Source organism: Oncorhynchus gorbuscha, linkage group LG21 (genome assembly GCF_021184085.1).
Source record: "Oncorhynchus gorbuscha isolate QuinsamMale2020 ecotype Even-year linkage group LG21, OgorEven_v1.0, whole genome shotgun sequence".
Classification (NCBI taxonomy): Eukaryota; Metazoa; Chordata; class Actinopteri; order Salmoniformes; family Salmonidae; genus Oncorhynchus; species Oncorhynchus gorbuscha.
Window position 1 is genome coordinate 24,243,366 of NC_060193.1, and position 16,534 is coordinate 24,259,899.

A 16,534-nucleotide genomic window follows, 5' to 3' on the forward strand; every position below is an offset into this window, starting at 1 on the left:
ATACAATATAATAGCCTATAATAGAGAGACTAACTCTTGGCAATAGAAGATAGTAGAGACATTGCATTGATTGGGAACTTGTCTTGTGAATATGCAGGCCTATAAAACACAAGCAAGTGAATAAACACAATACAGTCACATGTAGTCTACAAATATGCAGAGATTCAAACCATTGAATTCAAGTGCTGATTGTATATTGAGACGCTTTATGTTTACACATCAAATACAATCTGCACCTAACCTAGAGTTGGTACTGTTATGATCCAATTGGCCTGGTCTCAATTACATAGACATTGTTGATAAGCCGTTTTAGATCACCTGATAGTGGATCTATTCCAATTGCTACTGCCTATTGAATGGAGAACGAAATCAAGTTTAGATAGGCCTACTGCTTAGTTTCATGCTGCCAAGTTTACATTATGAGCAGTTGATTGCCTGCGTGACAGATCAGAAATGCACACATTTCTAGATAATTTTATGCTACGCAATCGGCGCAATAATATTTGTCTACGCTGACGTGTTGGGTTTCCCACATGTTGGTGCATGCGCATTTACCACTGGGAATTACAGCGAGTTACGTACGGACCGGTGCTGTGTTGGAGTTTGACGTGGCACTCTACTTTGACTATCAGGAATTCGTAGAGAAGAGGACTCGGCAGGTACTCCCCAGAATACAGGTAAATAATTAAATTAGTCAGAGAAGCCGAATGCGTTTTATAAGAGGCTATTTCACTGTCTGTTGTAGGCATATTAAAATGCATTTTATACCAGAATGCTTTCATAGCTAGCTAACGCGTTAGCAATTTCCGTGTATGAACGACACATTTTAGTTTATTTGTAACGTTAAATACACCGCGCGCACACTAATCACAATGGTGCTGGATAGATGGATATTGTTTCGGGTGGTGTTAACAACCGATATATTTTCATGCGGTTGATAAATATTGATGTATGTCTGGTTGTAACTGAATGGTAGCTAGGCTACCTAGCCTAGGTCCTGGGTTGGTGAAGCTCAGCTTTAAACCATCATAACGGTCTTTGACGTGGCAATTCTGGGTTGTGGCTGAGCTACTCGTCGTACATTAGCCTACGTTTTTAGCCATGACTGTTTCTTTTGATATTTCTGTCTTCATTTATGGATCCCCCCTTTTATTCGAAGTACTTTGCATTTGATATGAGTCGCAATGCCAGACAGCTGTTTGTGGCCTTAATATAGCAATATTTGACAGCTGTTGTGTTGGCTTGTGGAAGTCCATCAGGTCAAGCTCAGGTTGTTCTAAAACTGGAAAGAAAATGCAACTTTACCGAGAGATTTAAGGACAAAGAATAGTTTACAAGGGAGACCAATAATTCGTTGAATCCATTATTATTAATTGCCTATTTGGAGAAGGTGACTAAATGATTTAGGCCTACTGTATGTATTTATTTATAACCATTGGACTTACTGAGAGGCCTATTGCTCAATAATGATTTCACCAACACTGCACATGAGCTTGTGAAGCAAGGCCTGAATCAGTCATTTAATAATTTGAACCCCAATTAAGAGAGATTGTATCTACCTACAATTTCTGCTCCAGTATGTCATTAAGTAACCATTACACCGGCTTTCATCAACCAACAGTTGTAAGAAATAATATATATATATAATAATAGTGTAATTACATTGTTTTATCGCATATATTCATCTTGAGAATATTATTATTATTTTAGGACCATTGTTGCAGGAAACTGACTGACAACAACAGTATAAATAAGTCATTTGTAGATTAGTCTATGTTATCAAAGATGGAACTCTCTTATCTCCTAATAGTCCAATGTTCTTGGGTCTTGTTACACGTGAGCGTTGACGTTGTTTTGAGGTCAAATATCGCTTGTTGGCTTTGCCTGGTGGAGAATACCACTTATTTACTTTGTACTGGAGGAAAGTACTGATGTTAGGTATGAGGAAAATAGTGAAGACAACAAAGGATATTAAGTGTGCAGTCTATGAAAAATCTTCCCATGGGCAAGGTGACAGTTGTAGGTTGGTTTGTGAAATTCTGTGAATTAGAGCTTTTGTAATCTCATTATTACACTCAAACTACTGCTTTGGGCCTTCAAGTCAAGACTACGAGAATGCTAGACCAATAGACACTTCCTTAAATTATCTGCCTCGTCAGGTAGCAAAGTTCCTTACTCTGTGCTTTCATCTTTGCAGATTGTTGGATCTCTGCCATTTTGTAATGAGAAGACCTTAACAGCACAGGATGAGTCAGCAGGGTTATGTTGCCACACCTCCCTATTCCCAGGCCCAGCCTGGGATGGGGGGATACCCAGCCGGGTTTGGGAGCGCGCCTGCCCAGCCCCTCTATAGACACTATGGGGGACCACCTCAATCATTCCCCGCCCCACCAACAGGTAAAGACACGTGCCTTTGGTCTCCCATTCCTCCTGTGAAGTCTTCTGTTTAGCTTTTAATTTAACAGGTCTGATCTTGTCAGTTGGAAAGTGTCCCGTAGACAAGTCAAGCGATGCAGCTTCAATTATAATGACAACATTTAAGACTACGGATATGTTTTTTTCTGCATGGCCATGCTATTTCCTAATACATTTTTTTTTGCTCATGTGTGTATTGTACTCTGTATGTAATGTGTGACCGTAATGTGTGATGCTTTGTGTATAGCCATGCTATTGCCATAGCATTTTGATTAGATGTTTTGCTCAGGTGCATGATTTGTATATAATGTGTTGCCATAAGAGAATGCTTTACCTTCCAGGTATGATGAAGCCTGTGTCGTCCCCTTCCGGCATGCCTCCACCACAGGTCCCCAGCCATTACGGCTCAAACGGCCAGCAGAACGGAGCTCACCCTCAAAGGTAACAGAGCTTCCTCCACCGAGCAGAGTCCATTTACTACAATAACATTGTTATGGCCAATTCTACCCTTCTCCCTGAAGTATGCACTTGATCTGTCCACCTTCATGGAATTTGATTTCATTTAAAATGAATGGACTGGTGCAATACGTATGCTAGAAACGCCCTCTAGCCAATGTTAACACCAATTCATTGCTTTCAAACCCATGAGTGGGAGGGAGATAATGCACACTTCAGGTAAAGAATTGGAAGGCAACCATCTGCATTCCAATACTCTTAGTACATTCCTTCTTCCATTTTCTTCATGACAAATAGGTGAGTTGGTTTTCCTCTACTTTCAAATCAGTAATGAAGGAAAATAAACAAGGAAGCTAATTGATACTATTGGAACAGACTAAATATGTAGCTCTTTGTTTACTTTCCTCCAGCTACCCCGCCCCTCCGTATGGACAGCCACTTCAGTCCCCCTATCACAGCATGGCCCACCAGGGCCCGCCCCCAGCACAGCAGCTCACCAATCAGATGGGTGCCATGAACCTCGGATATGGTAATTAACCACTGTAGAACTCAAGACTGATGTTTTAAGGATGGTTAGGGCATCCACTTTAGCTGGTTAACAAGATGCAAACCAACTCTCAAACAAGTTAAACAAGTAAAGTGCCTTGTTGGCCAAATAGTAAAATGGAAGCCTTTAGGTAGATATACTATTCTTGCTAGTGTTAGTCTATATATATTCAACAGAGGCACCACAACTTAGGTACACTAGCATGCAGTATGTTATTGTTAAGGCTTCATTCATGCAGTGTGTTGAAAGTGGATCACCCTCCCCCCTTGCTTTTCCTGCAGGTCCAGGGCCCGTGCAGAGCCCTCAAGCACCTCCCACCTCTCACCTAACCCAGCAGCAATTCCAGACTGCCCCTCCCACAGCCATGGGACATCCACCCATGGGCCCCCACTCGTCTCAGATGGCTCACCCACAATCACCCCTAGCTGGTCCAACTATGGCAGGGCCCCCATCTATGGGTGGCCCCCCACCCATGGGAGGCATGGGTAGGCCCTTCCCTGGCCCACCCCCTCCAGGTGCTGGGGGCTTCCCGCAGCCTGGGCCTGGAGCTGCCGGACCACCAGGACATCCTCAGCAACTACAAGGTACAGATAGCACAGTAACCTGGAGCTCAACAGTGGCCATTTCAAAGCTTTATGGATTTGTAGGGCCATTTTCCAGGAACCAGATTAAGCCTATTCCTGGAATAAAAGTATGTTTTCAGTCCAGGGATAGGATTAATCTGGGTCCTTGGATATGGGAACTCCCTGTGGAACTCAAGCTTATTGTATTGAATGTGGCGAGGAGTGTGCACAAATAGATTTTGGAGGACTGTACCGCTAAGTGTGTTCTTGCCAATAGGATTGCACCAGGTACAGGTCACCAGAGCCTTACACTGTGGTATTGTTTGTGTGTCACAGGTCAATTTGGAGGGCAGATGGCGGGACCCGGGATGGCGGGACCCGGGATGGCGGGACCCGGGATGGCGGGACCCGGGATGGCGGGACCCTTCCAAGGTGGGGCAGCACAAATGGCCGGCCCACCTCAGAAAAAGCTGGATCCTGACTCCATCCCTAGCACAGTGAGTCCATATTTAATTATCCCGTGACTTCACGTCTTTGCATATCAGAATGCCATTTCCCATGTTTCCGAGCTACCTCCAGGCCAGTATTTCCTTTAAAGGCATTATAGAGTGGACCCACACTATACTCTTTAGAAGATTTGGCTACTTCACATACAGTATGGGCCCAGGATAGACATGTTAGCCTATCCCCCCCCCCCCCCCAATTACCCTGTTGATCATGTTTTGGGGGAAATATATGACTTACAAATGATGACGTCAACCCTGTGTCCCGTAGTTAAAAACAAAATGTTTGACTGATTGTTGTTGGGTTGTTGTCAGGCAAACGGCAACAAAGCAACAGTAGCATGTGAATTTGTACAATACCAATCTGTGTCCTATACCACACGCAGCCAGCAAAAACAGAGTGGAACTGATTGAAATCATTCACCCAGCCTGACTGTTTGTCAAGGAAATGGCTCACCACAGTAGAAGCTCTTTTACCAACAATGCAACCTCTTTTGGTTCAGACACAAGTCATCGAGGACGACCAAGCCAAACGAGGGGGACAGGTGTACACTACGAACCTCAGGGGCCAGGTGCCCCCGCTAGTCACCACTGACTATACAGTACAGGACCAAGGTAAGGCACAGGAATACCAGCGTACAGTACTACAAACCTGTCGGTGTCATTGAACAGAACTAAAGGACACAGCTTTACTTCAACACACTTCTGAAATTCGTTATTGCTTTATTTCCAGTCCATCACTAGCACACCTCACTCAACTAATCAAGGGCTTTGTGATTACTTGACTAGTTGAATCTGGTTTGTTTGTGCTGGGATGGAACAATGTGGTGTTCCACAAGGAATGAATAAGTAAAACGTGACCGATGGCTTTGGACAACACCGTAATAGCCTTAGTTCAATTATACACTTTTGAAAGATTTTTTTAATGGCAACATGGGGGACATGATATGGGTGTATTCATTAGTGCACATCGTAGCAAACTAGCAAAACGTTTTCGCAACGAAAATGAGTTTCTTATTGGACAAGTTCAGGTAGGTTCCTCCCCGTTTCGGACTGTTTGCTTCCGTTTAGGTCGAAGTGAATACACCCCTGCTCTTCATCAAACAAATAACTCAGGAAGCTATTACTATTAACAGCTCTACTTCAGACACAAACAGTTATTTACAACCTGATGAATCTTTAAAGTTATGAGGGAAGAACTGAATGATATTGTGAAAATGCAAACCTGTTTTTAAATTGTATTTATATTTTTTTCTTGAAACAAACCAATATTATTACATTCTTTACCAACTTAATTCAAATATATTTTTTATTTTTTAAACTGGATCTGTTTCCATTTCTTCTTCCCCTTTAGGAAACGCCAGCCCAAGGTTCATGCGTTGCACCACATACTCTTTCCCCTGCACGGCTGACCTGGCTAAGCAGTGCCAAGTTCCCCTGGCCACCATCATCAAACCCTTCGCCACAGTGCCAAAGAATGAGGTAGGCACTAGCCCTCTGTATGTTTGCAGAGATTATCCACATTGTTTTATGAAGTCGGACAACTAAGCCGCTTATGAATTCTGAAACCAATATGTTTAAACCCAAACACTACATAGACCTCAGGTACATAATTGTAGAAATGTTTGGGGAGGGAGACACTAGCACTTTTTGTTTTCCTCAGAAGCTCAATGACTCAAACTTTTTAATTCCTTATAAAATTATACTCTTGTCCAAGTGCTGTAAAAGTATGTGTCCCAAGGACAACCTTGATGTAGTCCTGTGTGGTCCCAGGAAACCTGCCTTGGATATTCTTCCCCTCGCCTTGTCATCGGCGCCAAAGGCCCTTTTTAGGCGATGTTAATGTAGCTTTTTTCTCTGTCTCGTAGAGTGCTAATCAGCTAATGTCAAGATCTGCAGGGACCACAGAAGATGAAAGCAGTTTAACAAAGCGCTCATGTCAAGCGCCATCTCAGGTTATCGCTCAGTGTCCAGACAGTGCTAGCACGATTCCCATAGTAGGAAGTTAACGTATGCTAAAGCCCTGCATGGATTCCAAATCAAACGGACTAGCATTTTATCAGCGTGTAGCATTATTGTTTGGTTGTTTGGAATTAATGACTTCACTGCACAAGCACTCGAGTGTTAACGTTAAAATCTTGTATCGTACATGTACTTATTATAAACAAATATATAATAACTTCATGTCCTCTTTGGATGAACTGTTCTAATAATATAACTACTTGGCTGCATTGACGTCTGTCTGCAGTTTTATGGCCTTGGAGCCCATATGAAACACATACTGTTGTTTGTAAAAGCCTCCCTTTAAGAAAGAGGAGAAACCAAGGTTTTTGGTTCTGTTCCCTGAACCGGTTTCTTCCTCTGGTTAAAAGTCTAATTGGAGTTTCTCAGGATAGATTTGGATTACATTTACGCCTAGTAGTGACCATCTTTTAGACAATGTTTTGGTTGTTAGGCTACAATCTTTTGGATAGTATATCACCTTATGTGGTGCTAATAAATTGTCTGAACTCATTTGAATGAGGCTTGGCCCTAAGATTTTATGCCCTCAAATAAATCTTCTAACTAAGGCTATATTTGAACTGTGTGTGTGTGTAACGTGCACAAAGTTGTTTGTTTTTGTTAGTAAATGTTTGTGCATTTTTAGAGGCAATTTGTACCATATGTTCCCATGGGTTTGTTTGTGTGTGTTAGTGCTGAGCGATTAGTGCTTTTTGAGGTCGGTTTTCGATTATTGAAAAATAATCAGATTGTTTTTAGACATTTAATGCATTATACATTACATGGGTTGAATGCTGTAACACAGAATAGAACAATTAAAAAACATCCCATGATGGTAGTGACTACCCATTACTGCTTATCACTTATTAAACCTAATTTATTCACATTACTTTAATAAATTATTTCAGTTTTAAATTACATTTGTTTAATTAGATGATTTTATTATTTATTTCCAAGTCATCTCTATAGAGCTGCTGCCTATGCTGTCAGAAAATATATATATTTTTCTTGTAGTTTTTCAAAGTAAATAAGACATACTTTTATGACTGCTCAATACCAACTATCTATAACTTAGTTCATGTATTTTCAGGTAGAGATACCTCGTGAAGAAACTGCTCTCCATCCCTCCCGATTGTGTATTGTTCTGTCTCTTCTCTGTCTGCTCCTACTGTAGCAGGTGTAAAAGAATCACACTATCGTCATTGTAGTTAATTACCACATTTTCTGCGCTAAACTATGTTGAATATTGGCCTGTTGGAAACTAACTGCCTACTACATCGCACAGTTCGGGCTTGATCTGATTTATCTCCAGAGAAACTGCGCATTAAAGTCACAGAAATAACCCCAGAACAAAATGGAATTCAAATAATTGATTCAAATAACATCGTTGGTCAATTAGTTGTTTAAAAACCAAAAAATAACCAACGTTTCAGTTAATCGCTCAGCACTACTGTGTGTGGGCTGGATAAGCTATAGGAGCACCTTTACCATCTTTATTCCTACACATCCCCACTCGGCAGGAGACAGACATATTTCATCTTTACATTAAACAAAGCCTTATCTGGCAAGAAACATTCTGCAATGGACACATGTAATACGTTCAGTAGATGTACCATGCAGGTATTTACATGGCCCATGAGATGGCATGTGTTGAGTTGCATGAGAATAACTGTTTTGAAGGTATAGATGAGATCACCGACAATTTTAAGATTAAATGCTTTATGACTGAGTGTGTGGGTCTACACAGGCAAAGATCTTGATAGAACTCACACTTGTTTAACAGGGCAACAACTTCATACTTGTAGACTGTTGCACTGTGTTAGCCTTCGTGAGGGGGGGGGGACTACTTTTTTTTTAAAGGTTTGAATGCAAAATTGAACAGTTAGAATGATTATCTAGTGTTGCTGAACCTAGGGATGAGGCATGAACTGAGGCCTGGGAAATTGGTCTGCCTTTTGTCCAAGGCAGTTACTACAGCTCAACTACTCAGGAGGACAGGCACACCTTTAAACATTCTTCCAATCTTTCCTCCAATATAAATAGTTGATATCATTTAAACGTTTGACATCCCTGTCAGTAAGCTATCTTACTTCTGCAAAAATGTTTTTTTAAATAAAATTTTAATGTAAATGATCTAAAAAACAAGTAAAATCGTATAATTGTTATATTCACATGTAGCTTATGCCCTATTTTACATCATTTAACGTGTATTATGTGTTGTGCCCAGCATTGGTTGAGACAAAATGCCCTTGAATACAGGGTAGGTGTCATATTTTGGTTGATAAAAGTACTAAAATGAGAATAAAGTTGACATTTCAACTTTCAAATGGTACCACAGAGATGGTTGGAGGTCCACACATCAGAGAATGTTGACTTGAATGGGAATGTTTTTTAAAATTCTACTATCAATCATCCAAAGAAACCTATTGAAAACATAGAAATATAGAAAATAAATGACAATTTTAAGTTGACATTTGATGGTGGGTGGACCTGCGGTCATCTTTGTGATAGTAATTAGAAGTGAACATTTTACATTTCGATGGTGTACCAGCTAAATTGCAGTGGTCTGAATGGATAGGTCCATTCTATTAATTATATTTCTATGATTGAAATTACTTTAAGAGCATGTTGAGTCTCAACCGATGGCGGGCAAAACACAAACATTTTTTCAGATCTAAGCTACAACGTGAAGGGAAAAAAAGAGTTAACACATTTTTATAGAATTTACATTAAAGGTTATAAAAATGACAATTTGTATTAAAGAAGTTTGACAACACTGTTTTGTAAGCTTTTAAATGCTATCAAACTCAACCGTTTATATTTTCCAGTGATGAAGACATGGATGTCTCATGATATGGTAGGGTATGCAAAATGGGTCAACTTTTATCTCTTGAATGTTTTGGCATTCAGGTCCAAAAAGTTACTTTCTGAGCACTTCTACAATGGGCCAAATATTTTTGGAAGGTTTCATTCAAAACAAAAGGGGTGCTGTCAAAGTGATTGAATTCAAATGGAATTTATCCAGATAGCACATGGGCACAGTGTTTTAAATCACTCTGTTTGACAAGGGTTAAGGGTTTGATAAAAGTTATATTTTTGACTGTAACCTTGCATCCTGGTCCTGTTTACTTATATATATTCATTTGGATGCTTCTGTTGGTGTATAGCCAGCTTCACCAGTTTATAGAGCAGCACCAGATGAGGCCAATGAAATGCATTGTTATCATCATGGTTAACCTGAAGCCTGTCTATTTCACACAAACTACCAAATAAGGAATCATCTATTTGTACAGTTGACTATAGCCTACAGTTGACTCTAAAACAAGCATGTGTGCGACTGCTGTCGTGTGTGTGTGACCACTGTCTTATGAGACTGCCTATCTCCTCTGTCGTCTGGCCCAGACTCCTATGTACGTCGTGAACCATGGTGAGACTGGCCCAATCCGCTGTAACCGCTGCAAGGCGTACATGTGTCCCTACATGCAGTTCACGGACGGTGGCCGCCGCTACCAGTGTGGCTTCTGCAACTGCGTCAACGAAGGTACGTCTACCCGTAACAAGGATGCCATGTAGGGCCTTACTGGGTCTTAATGGTCTGTGGATAAAAATAAGTTAAGGATCTGACCAACCTTTTTGTCTTTTAAGCTCAAAGCTAGAACAGGTTTCTTTAATTTGGGTAACCAATATCTGAATGATTGTTTTTTCGGGGAGGGTTATTCTTAATATTTCAGATATAAGTTCCAACCAGTGCTGTGCTTTGGGTTAATTTTGAACCCCCTTTTCCATAGAAACAAGTGCACTCTGTTAGGGGACACTGCCTGAGAAAGACCGTAAAGGGGGGTGGTTGCTAAGCGGAGGCAATATTATGTTTGGGTTTGTTTTTGTCACCACTGCTAAAACACGTTCTTTTGTTCTTTCATAGTGCCAGCCTTTTATTTCCAACACCTGGACCACATGGGCAAAAGGGTGGACTTCTACGAGAGGCCAGAGCTGTCGCTGGGGTCCTACGAGTTCGCCGCCACCCTGGATTATTGCAAGGTACGCCATGCCCTACTATAGCGGTTTCTCTGCCTTTATAGTGAACCGTATGTATAATATTGCTTTGTTCCATTTCATACAAATTGATAGGAATTGGTGGAATAACTAGTTTGAATGACATTTATATGGATGAAAAGTAAATTAAGTAGTGGTATATATCACCAATAGACCTAATAGCCTACAATGTGAATTGACATGGGGGAAGGCTGTGACGATGCATGGATAAAACGTTCAATGCTTGGCAAGAGTCTATCTCCTAAAAACTTATGGACAGAAAGTGAAAGTTATTAGGATCTCCATTCCCAGTGGTCTTTCTGAAGGGGGGGTCTATAAAGTGTTTTGTGTGTGTAGGGAGGAGGTGCTCACCTCTTTGCAGACACTGCATTCATTCTTCATTCAGGACCAAATGATTAGAAGGAAGCACAGGCAAAAGCATGTTCTGTTACATTGAGACCACTGCATTAAAGCCAAAAGAGATCTATATGTTCTTGATTTTGTTGCGCTCTGTGGGGTTTTCTTATCTTGTACATTATGGGTAGAGGTAGGTGGGGGATAACAACTTCACGGTTCGCTACTTAAGCCAACATGTTACTTCAATCTGTTTATTAATATTTAGAAATGAAGTCCTGGACAGCTTTTATCAAAAGCCTCGAAGGTAAGCAATGTCACAGAATGTTAGCACGGAAACAAAACAATGGCGTGCTCATCCACATTCCTAACATGGAGGGCATTTGGATGTTACATAGTCTTTCCTAACGGCTCCAAGATCCAAGCAAGCTGTAAGTTTAAACACAAATAAAGTATTGAGTGTGGTGGAGGTATACACCGGGCAAAACATGAGCAGAAGAGGGAGTATTTGCCAAAAATTAGAGTCCATTGACCAATTTAGTTTTGATAAGAGTAGCCTACAATTTCAAAGGTTAGGGGATAAGTGGCTTCAGTGTAAACACTTCTTATGGGAGAGGGAGACGGGGGAAAAAACATGAACGGAAAAGGAAAGGGTTTGACCTAAAATTGGGGTATATTAATGAATGGAGTATGATTTCAAAGGCTAGTGGGAAAGTGACCTCTGATTCAAAGTCTCTGGTGTGTTCGTTGTTATGTGTTTGACATTTACATTTTATGTTTAAGTAATAAGGCCCAAGGGGGTGTGGTATATGGCCAATATACCACAGTTCTTATGTGCACCACGGAGTACCTAGATGCAGCCCTTAGCGGTGGTTTATTCTCAATATACCACAAACCCCTGAGGTGCCTTATTGCTATTATAAACTGGTTACCAACATAATTAGGGCAGTAAATGTTTTGTCATACCCGTAGTATACGCTCTGACATACCACGGCTTTCAGCCAATCAGCATTCAGGGCTCCAACCATCCGATTTATAATAATATTTTTGTCATTAAGCGACACTCTTATACAGAGCCACTTACAGTTAGTGCATTCATCTTAAGATAGCTAGATGAGACAACACATCACATTCAAATCAAGTACATTTTCTCTCAAAGTATGTATCAGTCAATGCTAGTGGGAAAAGAAGTGCTATTTTGGGGGGGGGTGTCGGGCACCATGACTCATTTAAGATACTCTTCAAAGCGGTAGGGTTTCAGACGTTTTCAAAAGATCCTCAGGGACTCCGCTGTCCTGACTTTAGGGGGTGCTGGGAGAGAGAAGAGATTTGTTTGGGCTGGATGGGAGCTGCCCTCCCGTAGGGGTGGGAGGGCCAAGAGACCAAAGGTGGCAGAGTGGCGTGCTCGGGTTGGGGTGTAGCATAGCCTGTAAGGAGGGACAGTTCCCCTTGCTGCTCTGTTGGGAAGTACCAGGATCTTGAAGATGATGCATGTTTCGACTGGAAGCCAGTAGAGTGTGCGGGTGACATGGGAGAACTTAAGGTTAAACACTAGGTGGGCTGTGTCATTCTGGATAAGAGCCCAGGCAACAGAGAGTTGTAGACTAGACGGGAACTGACAAGTGCCTGGATTAGGGCCTGCGCCACTTCCTGTGTGTGGAAAGGTCATACTCTACGGATGTTGTAGAACATGAACCTGCAGGAGCGAGTCCCTGCTTTGACATTTGCAGAGAATGACAGGGTGCTGTCCAGGGTCATGTTAAAGTTCTTTGCACTCTGGGAGGGGACAACGTGGAGTTGTCAACCGTAATGGAGAGGTCTTGGAGCGGGCAGGCCTTCCCCAGAAGGAAGAGCTGACATCCGAGCTCTGATGTCTGCCAGGCACCTTTGGCCATTGGAGGCACGGTCAATTGTGTTGATTTTATGGTATAATTGAACAATAGTTGTGTTTGTGTTACAGGGTTTTAAAACTGTATTTAGACAGTCAAATACATTTGACATTTTAAATATCTGCAAAATATGAGCAAATAAAATAAACAAGGTGAAGTAACACTAGTTGAATTGAAGTTGTAAATCAAAATGTCCTCGCTCTTTCTCTATCAGAACAACAAGCCAGCCAGTCCTCCAGCGTACATCTTCATGATCGACGTGTCCTATGCCAACATCAAGAGCGGACTGGTCAGACTGGTGTGTGATGAGCTGAAGACCCTGCTAGACAACCTGCCCAGGTACACACACACACAAATAAGCATACGCACGCACACACACTATCAAACACTGACCTCTCATAGTCAAGGAACGGAACCTTGAACGGCCTGCATTTAAGCACTTTATAGAAACTGTCCCAGCATCTCTCTGCCTACAGCCTAGCTCCAAGGTATTTTATATAAGATCTGCCAACTTGGAGTGATAGAGGACTTTGAGACCCACTACATAGCCTTGTAGGTCACAGTAGGATTACGTAAGCGGTGGCCAAAATCAGAGTCCTTCATGCAATGCTGTGCCCTCCAAGGTAATTGGATACCATGCTAACTGGTGTCTCGAGGCAGAGAGAAATTACATTGGATTTATGGAAGTGTTGGTTTTCCATACCCCCATCACCCATAATGTGTAGCTGGGTGAATTGTTATTTGGGTGGTGGGCTGTGATACACTGCCAAATAAGGAGGTCCCACAAGTCCAAGGCAAAGAAAAAAGCATTAAGCCAAGTATTCAAGTATCTCATCGGTTGAAAATTGTTGCCTGAAGGTTGCTGGGTCTGGGTTGGTGGGAGGGGGGAGATGCTAGGGGAAGGGAAAGGAGGAGGGCGGGCTAAAATGGAAAATGTTACTGTGCAGATTCCAACCTTGAACCCCGTCCAAAACACAAGAAGTCAGCTGCACAGATGGGTCTGATTTTGGCTGTTTTATGTGGGTTGCCGGCGAGGAATAAAGGTTTTGATTTACCACTGAGAAAACAATGATATACTTCACCTGGACTTTCCTAAAATAACTTATTTGGAAACTCTCTCGTCCCTAGCCTGCAGGACATATTTGTACAGAACCCTTACATCACCCCTGAAACCGTTAGGTAGTGCTCTCTAAATAAGCCCTCTGTTTTTAAATCAGACTTTTCTTCCCTGTTCTCTGTTTTGAAGCTTTTCTCTCTGCTACATTTAAACTGATGGAAAACATGTTGGACACCCAACACTTATACGGATCAACGATGCTGCCGAAATAGCCACATATTTGCCTTTAAAATAGCCACATTTTTGCCTCTCTCTTGCTAGTGTGGAAAAGGGGCTCGGAGAAAGCAAAAACAGGTGTAGACTAAATCCTGTGGCATTTCTCTGTCATCTTAATATTTCATCACTGATACTTGGAATGAAAAGAAGCAATAACAAGCCTGCATTGCCGGACTACTTCTACTATCAGTTGTTATGAATGATGTAGATAGAAGTCCGCTCTATGGGACTTTACATTGAGTTGAGGTACATGTTCTGTATTGCTCTTGCAGTGCTCAGAAAGGAAAGGAGACAAACCCCAGTTGCCCCTTGTCAGATGGGAATGATTTTAGATGCAGGCCACAGTTCAACAGACCTACTAGTCCCACAGGCCAATTCCAAGTGCTCTGGTCTATGTCACACTTGGTCAGGTTCTCTTTTTGTGCTAGTGCAGCTACTTTCCCTCGAGCCTCGTCGAAACAGAGGTGTATAAAGTAGATGAAAAAATAATTACATCTCGACTGCATTGAATTCTCCAGTCCATGAAAATTAAAGCGAGGTCTGTAAAGGGAGGAGAACAGTCATATATTACCTTGACAGTTTCTTATTAATGTAATTGAACTTCTGTTGAGGTTGGAGAGGTGTGTGTGTGAAAGAGAAGGAAATTGTTGGTGTAGTTTAATGTGCGAGAAAGTGTGTGCTTAATTGAAAGCATACGAGGCCCCTTGTTTCCTTCACCAATCAGCACTTTGCCCTGAAGAAAAACATCCCTACGCCTCTCTCTCCTTAGCCCCTCCAGCCTCTCTAAGCCTCAATACCCCACTACCCCTCCTAGAGAAAAAGCATAGTCAGGACCTTCTCATGTGTAACTCTCCAACACACTTGTTCTCTTCTTCCCACTCTCCTCTGCCAATAAACAATCCCATATTCTGTTATTCTACTTTTCCGTGGATGTTTGTGTAAGTTTGTTAGGCGTGCCTGGGTAATGGCCCTTTTTAATTTGCTGAGTGGTGGCTGCTGCAAGAGGTGCCCATACCCGGGAGTAAGACATTTTCTTTTGTTTTTGCAATTCTGCCCCCAGGAATGTTTTTAGCGTATCAGTTGCCTACCCTAAAAATTCACTAATTTATAGGGCGAGAAGTTATTTGTGATCCGTTCATATCAGGAACACTGTATTCTGAAAAATCATGTTTAGAGTAACACTTCAGAATAGCGGACATATTTGCTGCTTATTTGCCATTATGTCTAAGTGGATAAACGACTACAACAACTACGTTGTTCATATATGCTGTAACATAGTGCCCTCTAAGGACCAGCATGTTTAGTAAAAAAAAATTCCCTATTCTGACACTCTCCTCGTCACCTGGTCCCTAATCTGTTTTTTAGACAAATATGATCAATGACATGACTATAATTCATGACTCACGTCAGGCTACTCTCTCTTTCCTTCCATCTCTCTCTCTCTCCATTGACACACACACATCCCCTACTTTTCCTCTCTTCCTCCCCCACAGAGAGGATGGTGCTGAGAGCTCGATGGTGAAGGTGGGCTTCGTCACCTACAACAAGATCCTACATTTCTACAACGTGAAGAGTGCCCTGGCCCAGCCCCAGATGATGGTAGTATCCGACACTGCAGAGATGTTCGTCCCGCTGCTCGATGGCTTCCTTGTCAACTTCCAGGAGTCGCGGGCAGTCATCAACAAGTAAGAGGAAGGGCACATATCTTACATGACAGTTGATTTGAGTAGTGATCCCTGATGGCATATTTTGTAATATTTAGATATGTTAGTTAGTGTGTATGAATGGCCATAGGTATTGTGAGGAAGCTGAACCTCTTGAAGAAGGCATTGCCACTCTTTAGCTTATGTAGCCCAATGGAAGCTCTTTGTTAAAAAAAAACAAGATCTCTGCACACTGCAATCTATGCTCCAAAGGTAGACAGACAACCTGATGAACACCAAAGGGTGAAAATCTTGTCTGGATGAATCTCACTTTGGAGTGCAGTGTGTAAGTAGTGGTCGTTTTCTTTTTCCTAAGCGTATACTTTGTCTTTATCTCCAGCTCCTTCTCAAAGCCCATGGATGTGTATTTGAAGTTGGAAGTTTACATACACTTAGGTTGGAGTCATTAAAACTCGTTTTTCAACCACTCCATACATTTCTTGTTAACAAACTATAGTTTTGGCAAGTCGGTTAGGACATCTACTTTGCGCATGACACAAGTAATTTTTCCAGCAATTGTTTACAGATTATTTCACATATAATTCATTGTATCACAATTCCAGTGGGTCTGAAGTTTACATACACTAAGTTGACTGTACCTTTAAACAGCTTGGGAAATTCCAGAAAATGATGTCATGACTTCTGATAGGCTAATTGACATAATTTGAGTCAATTGAAGGTGTACCTGTGGATGTATTTCAAGGCCTACCTTCAAACTTAGTGCCTCTAAGAAAGAAA

The 16,534-nt window shown here is 41.7% G+C and overlaps 1 protein-coding gene across 1 annotated transcript in view; it reads left to right on the forward strand.

Annotated features, from left to right (window-relative positions):
- Positions 1-520: 520 nt before the first annotated feature.
- The window catches only part of sec24d (SEC24 homolog D, COPII coat complex component), a 28,436-nt gene continuing 12,422 nt past the window's right edge, over positions 521-16,534 (forward strand). Inside the window, exons 1-12 of the mRNA XM_046319024.1 lie at positions 521-677; positions 2,198-2,397; positions 2,757-2,856; positions 3,282-3,400; positions 3,700-4,002; positions 4,318-4,478; positions 4,988-5,099; positions 5,839-5,966; positions 9,888-10,026; positions 10,408-10,523; positions 12,975-13,099; positions 15,587-15,778. Of these exons, the coding sequence (XP_046174980.1) occupies positions 2,247-2,397; positions 2,757-2,856; positions 3,282-3,400; positions 3,700-4,002; positions 4,318-4,478; positions 4,988-5,099; positions 5,839-5,966; positions 9,888-10,026; positions 10,408-10,523; positions 12,975-13,099; positions 15,587-15,778 (1,646 nt within the window). The 5' untranslated portion in view covers positions 521-677; positions 2,198-2,246. The remainder of the gene's footprint in view (positions 678-2,197; positions 2,398-2,756; positions 2,857-3,281; positions 3,401-3,699; positions 4,003-4,317; positions 4,479-4,987; positions 5,100-5,838; positions 5,967-9,887; positions 10,027-10,407; positions 10,524-12,974; positions 13,100-15,586; positions 15,779-16,534) is intronic.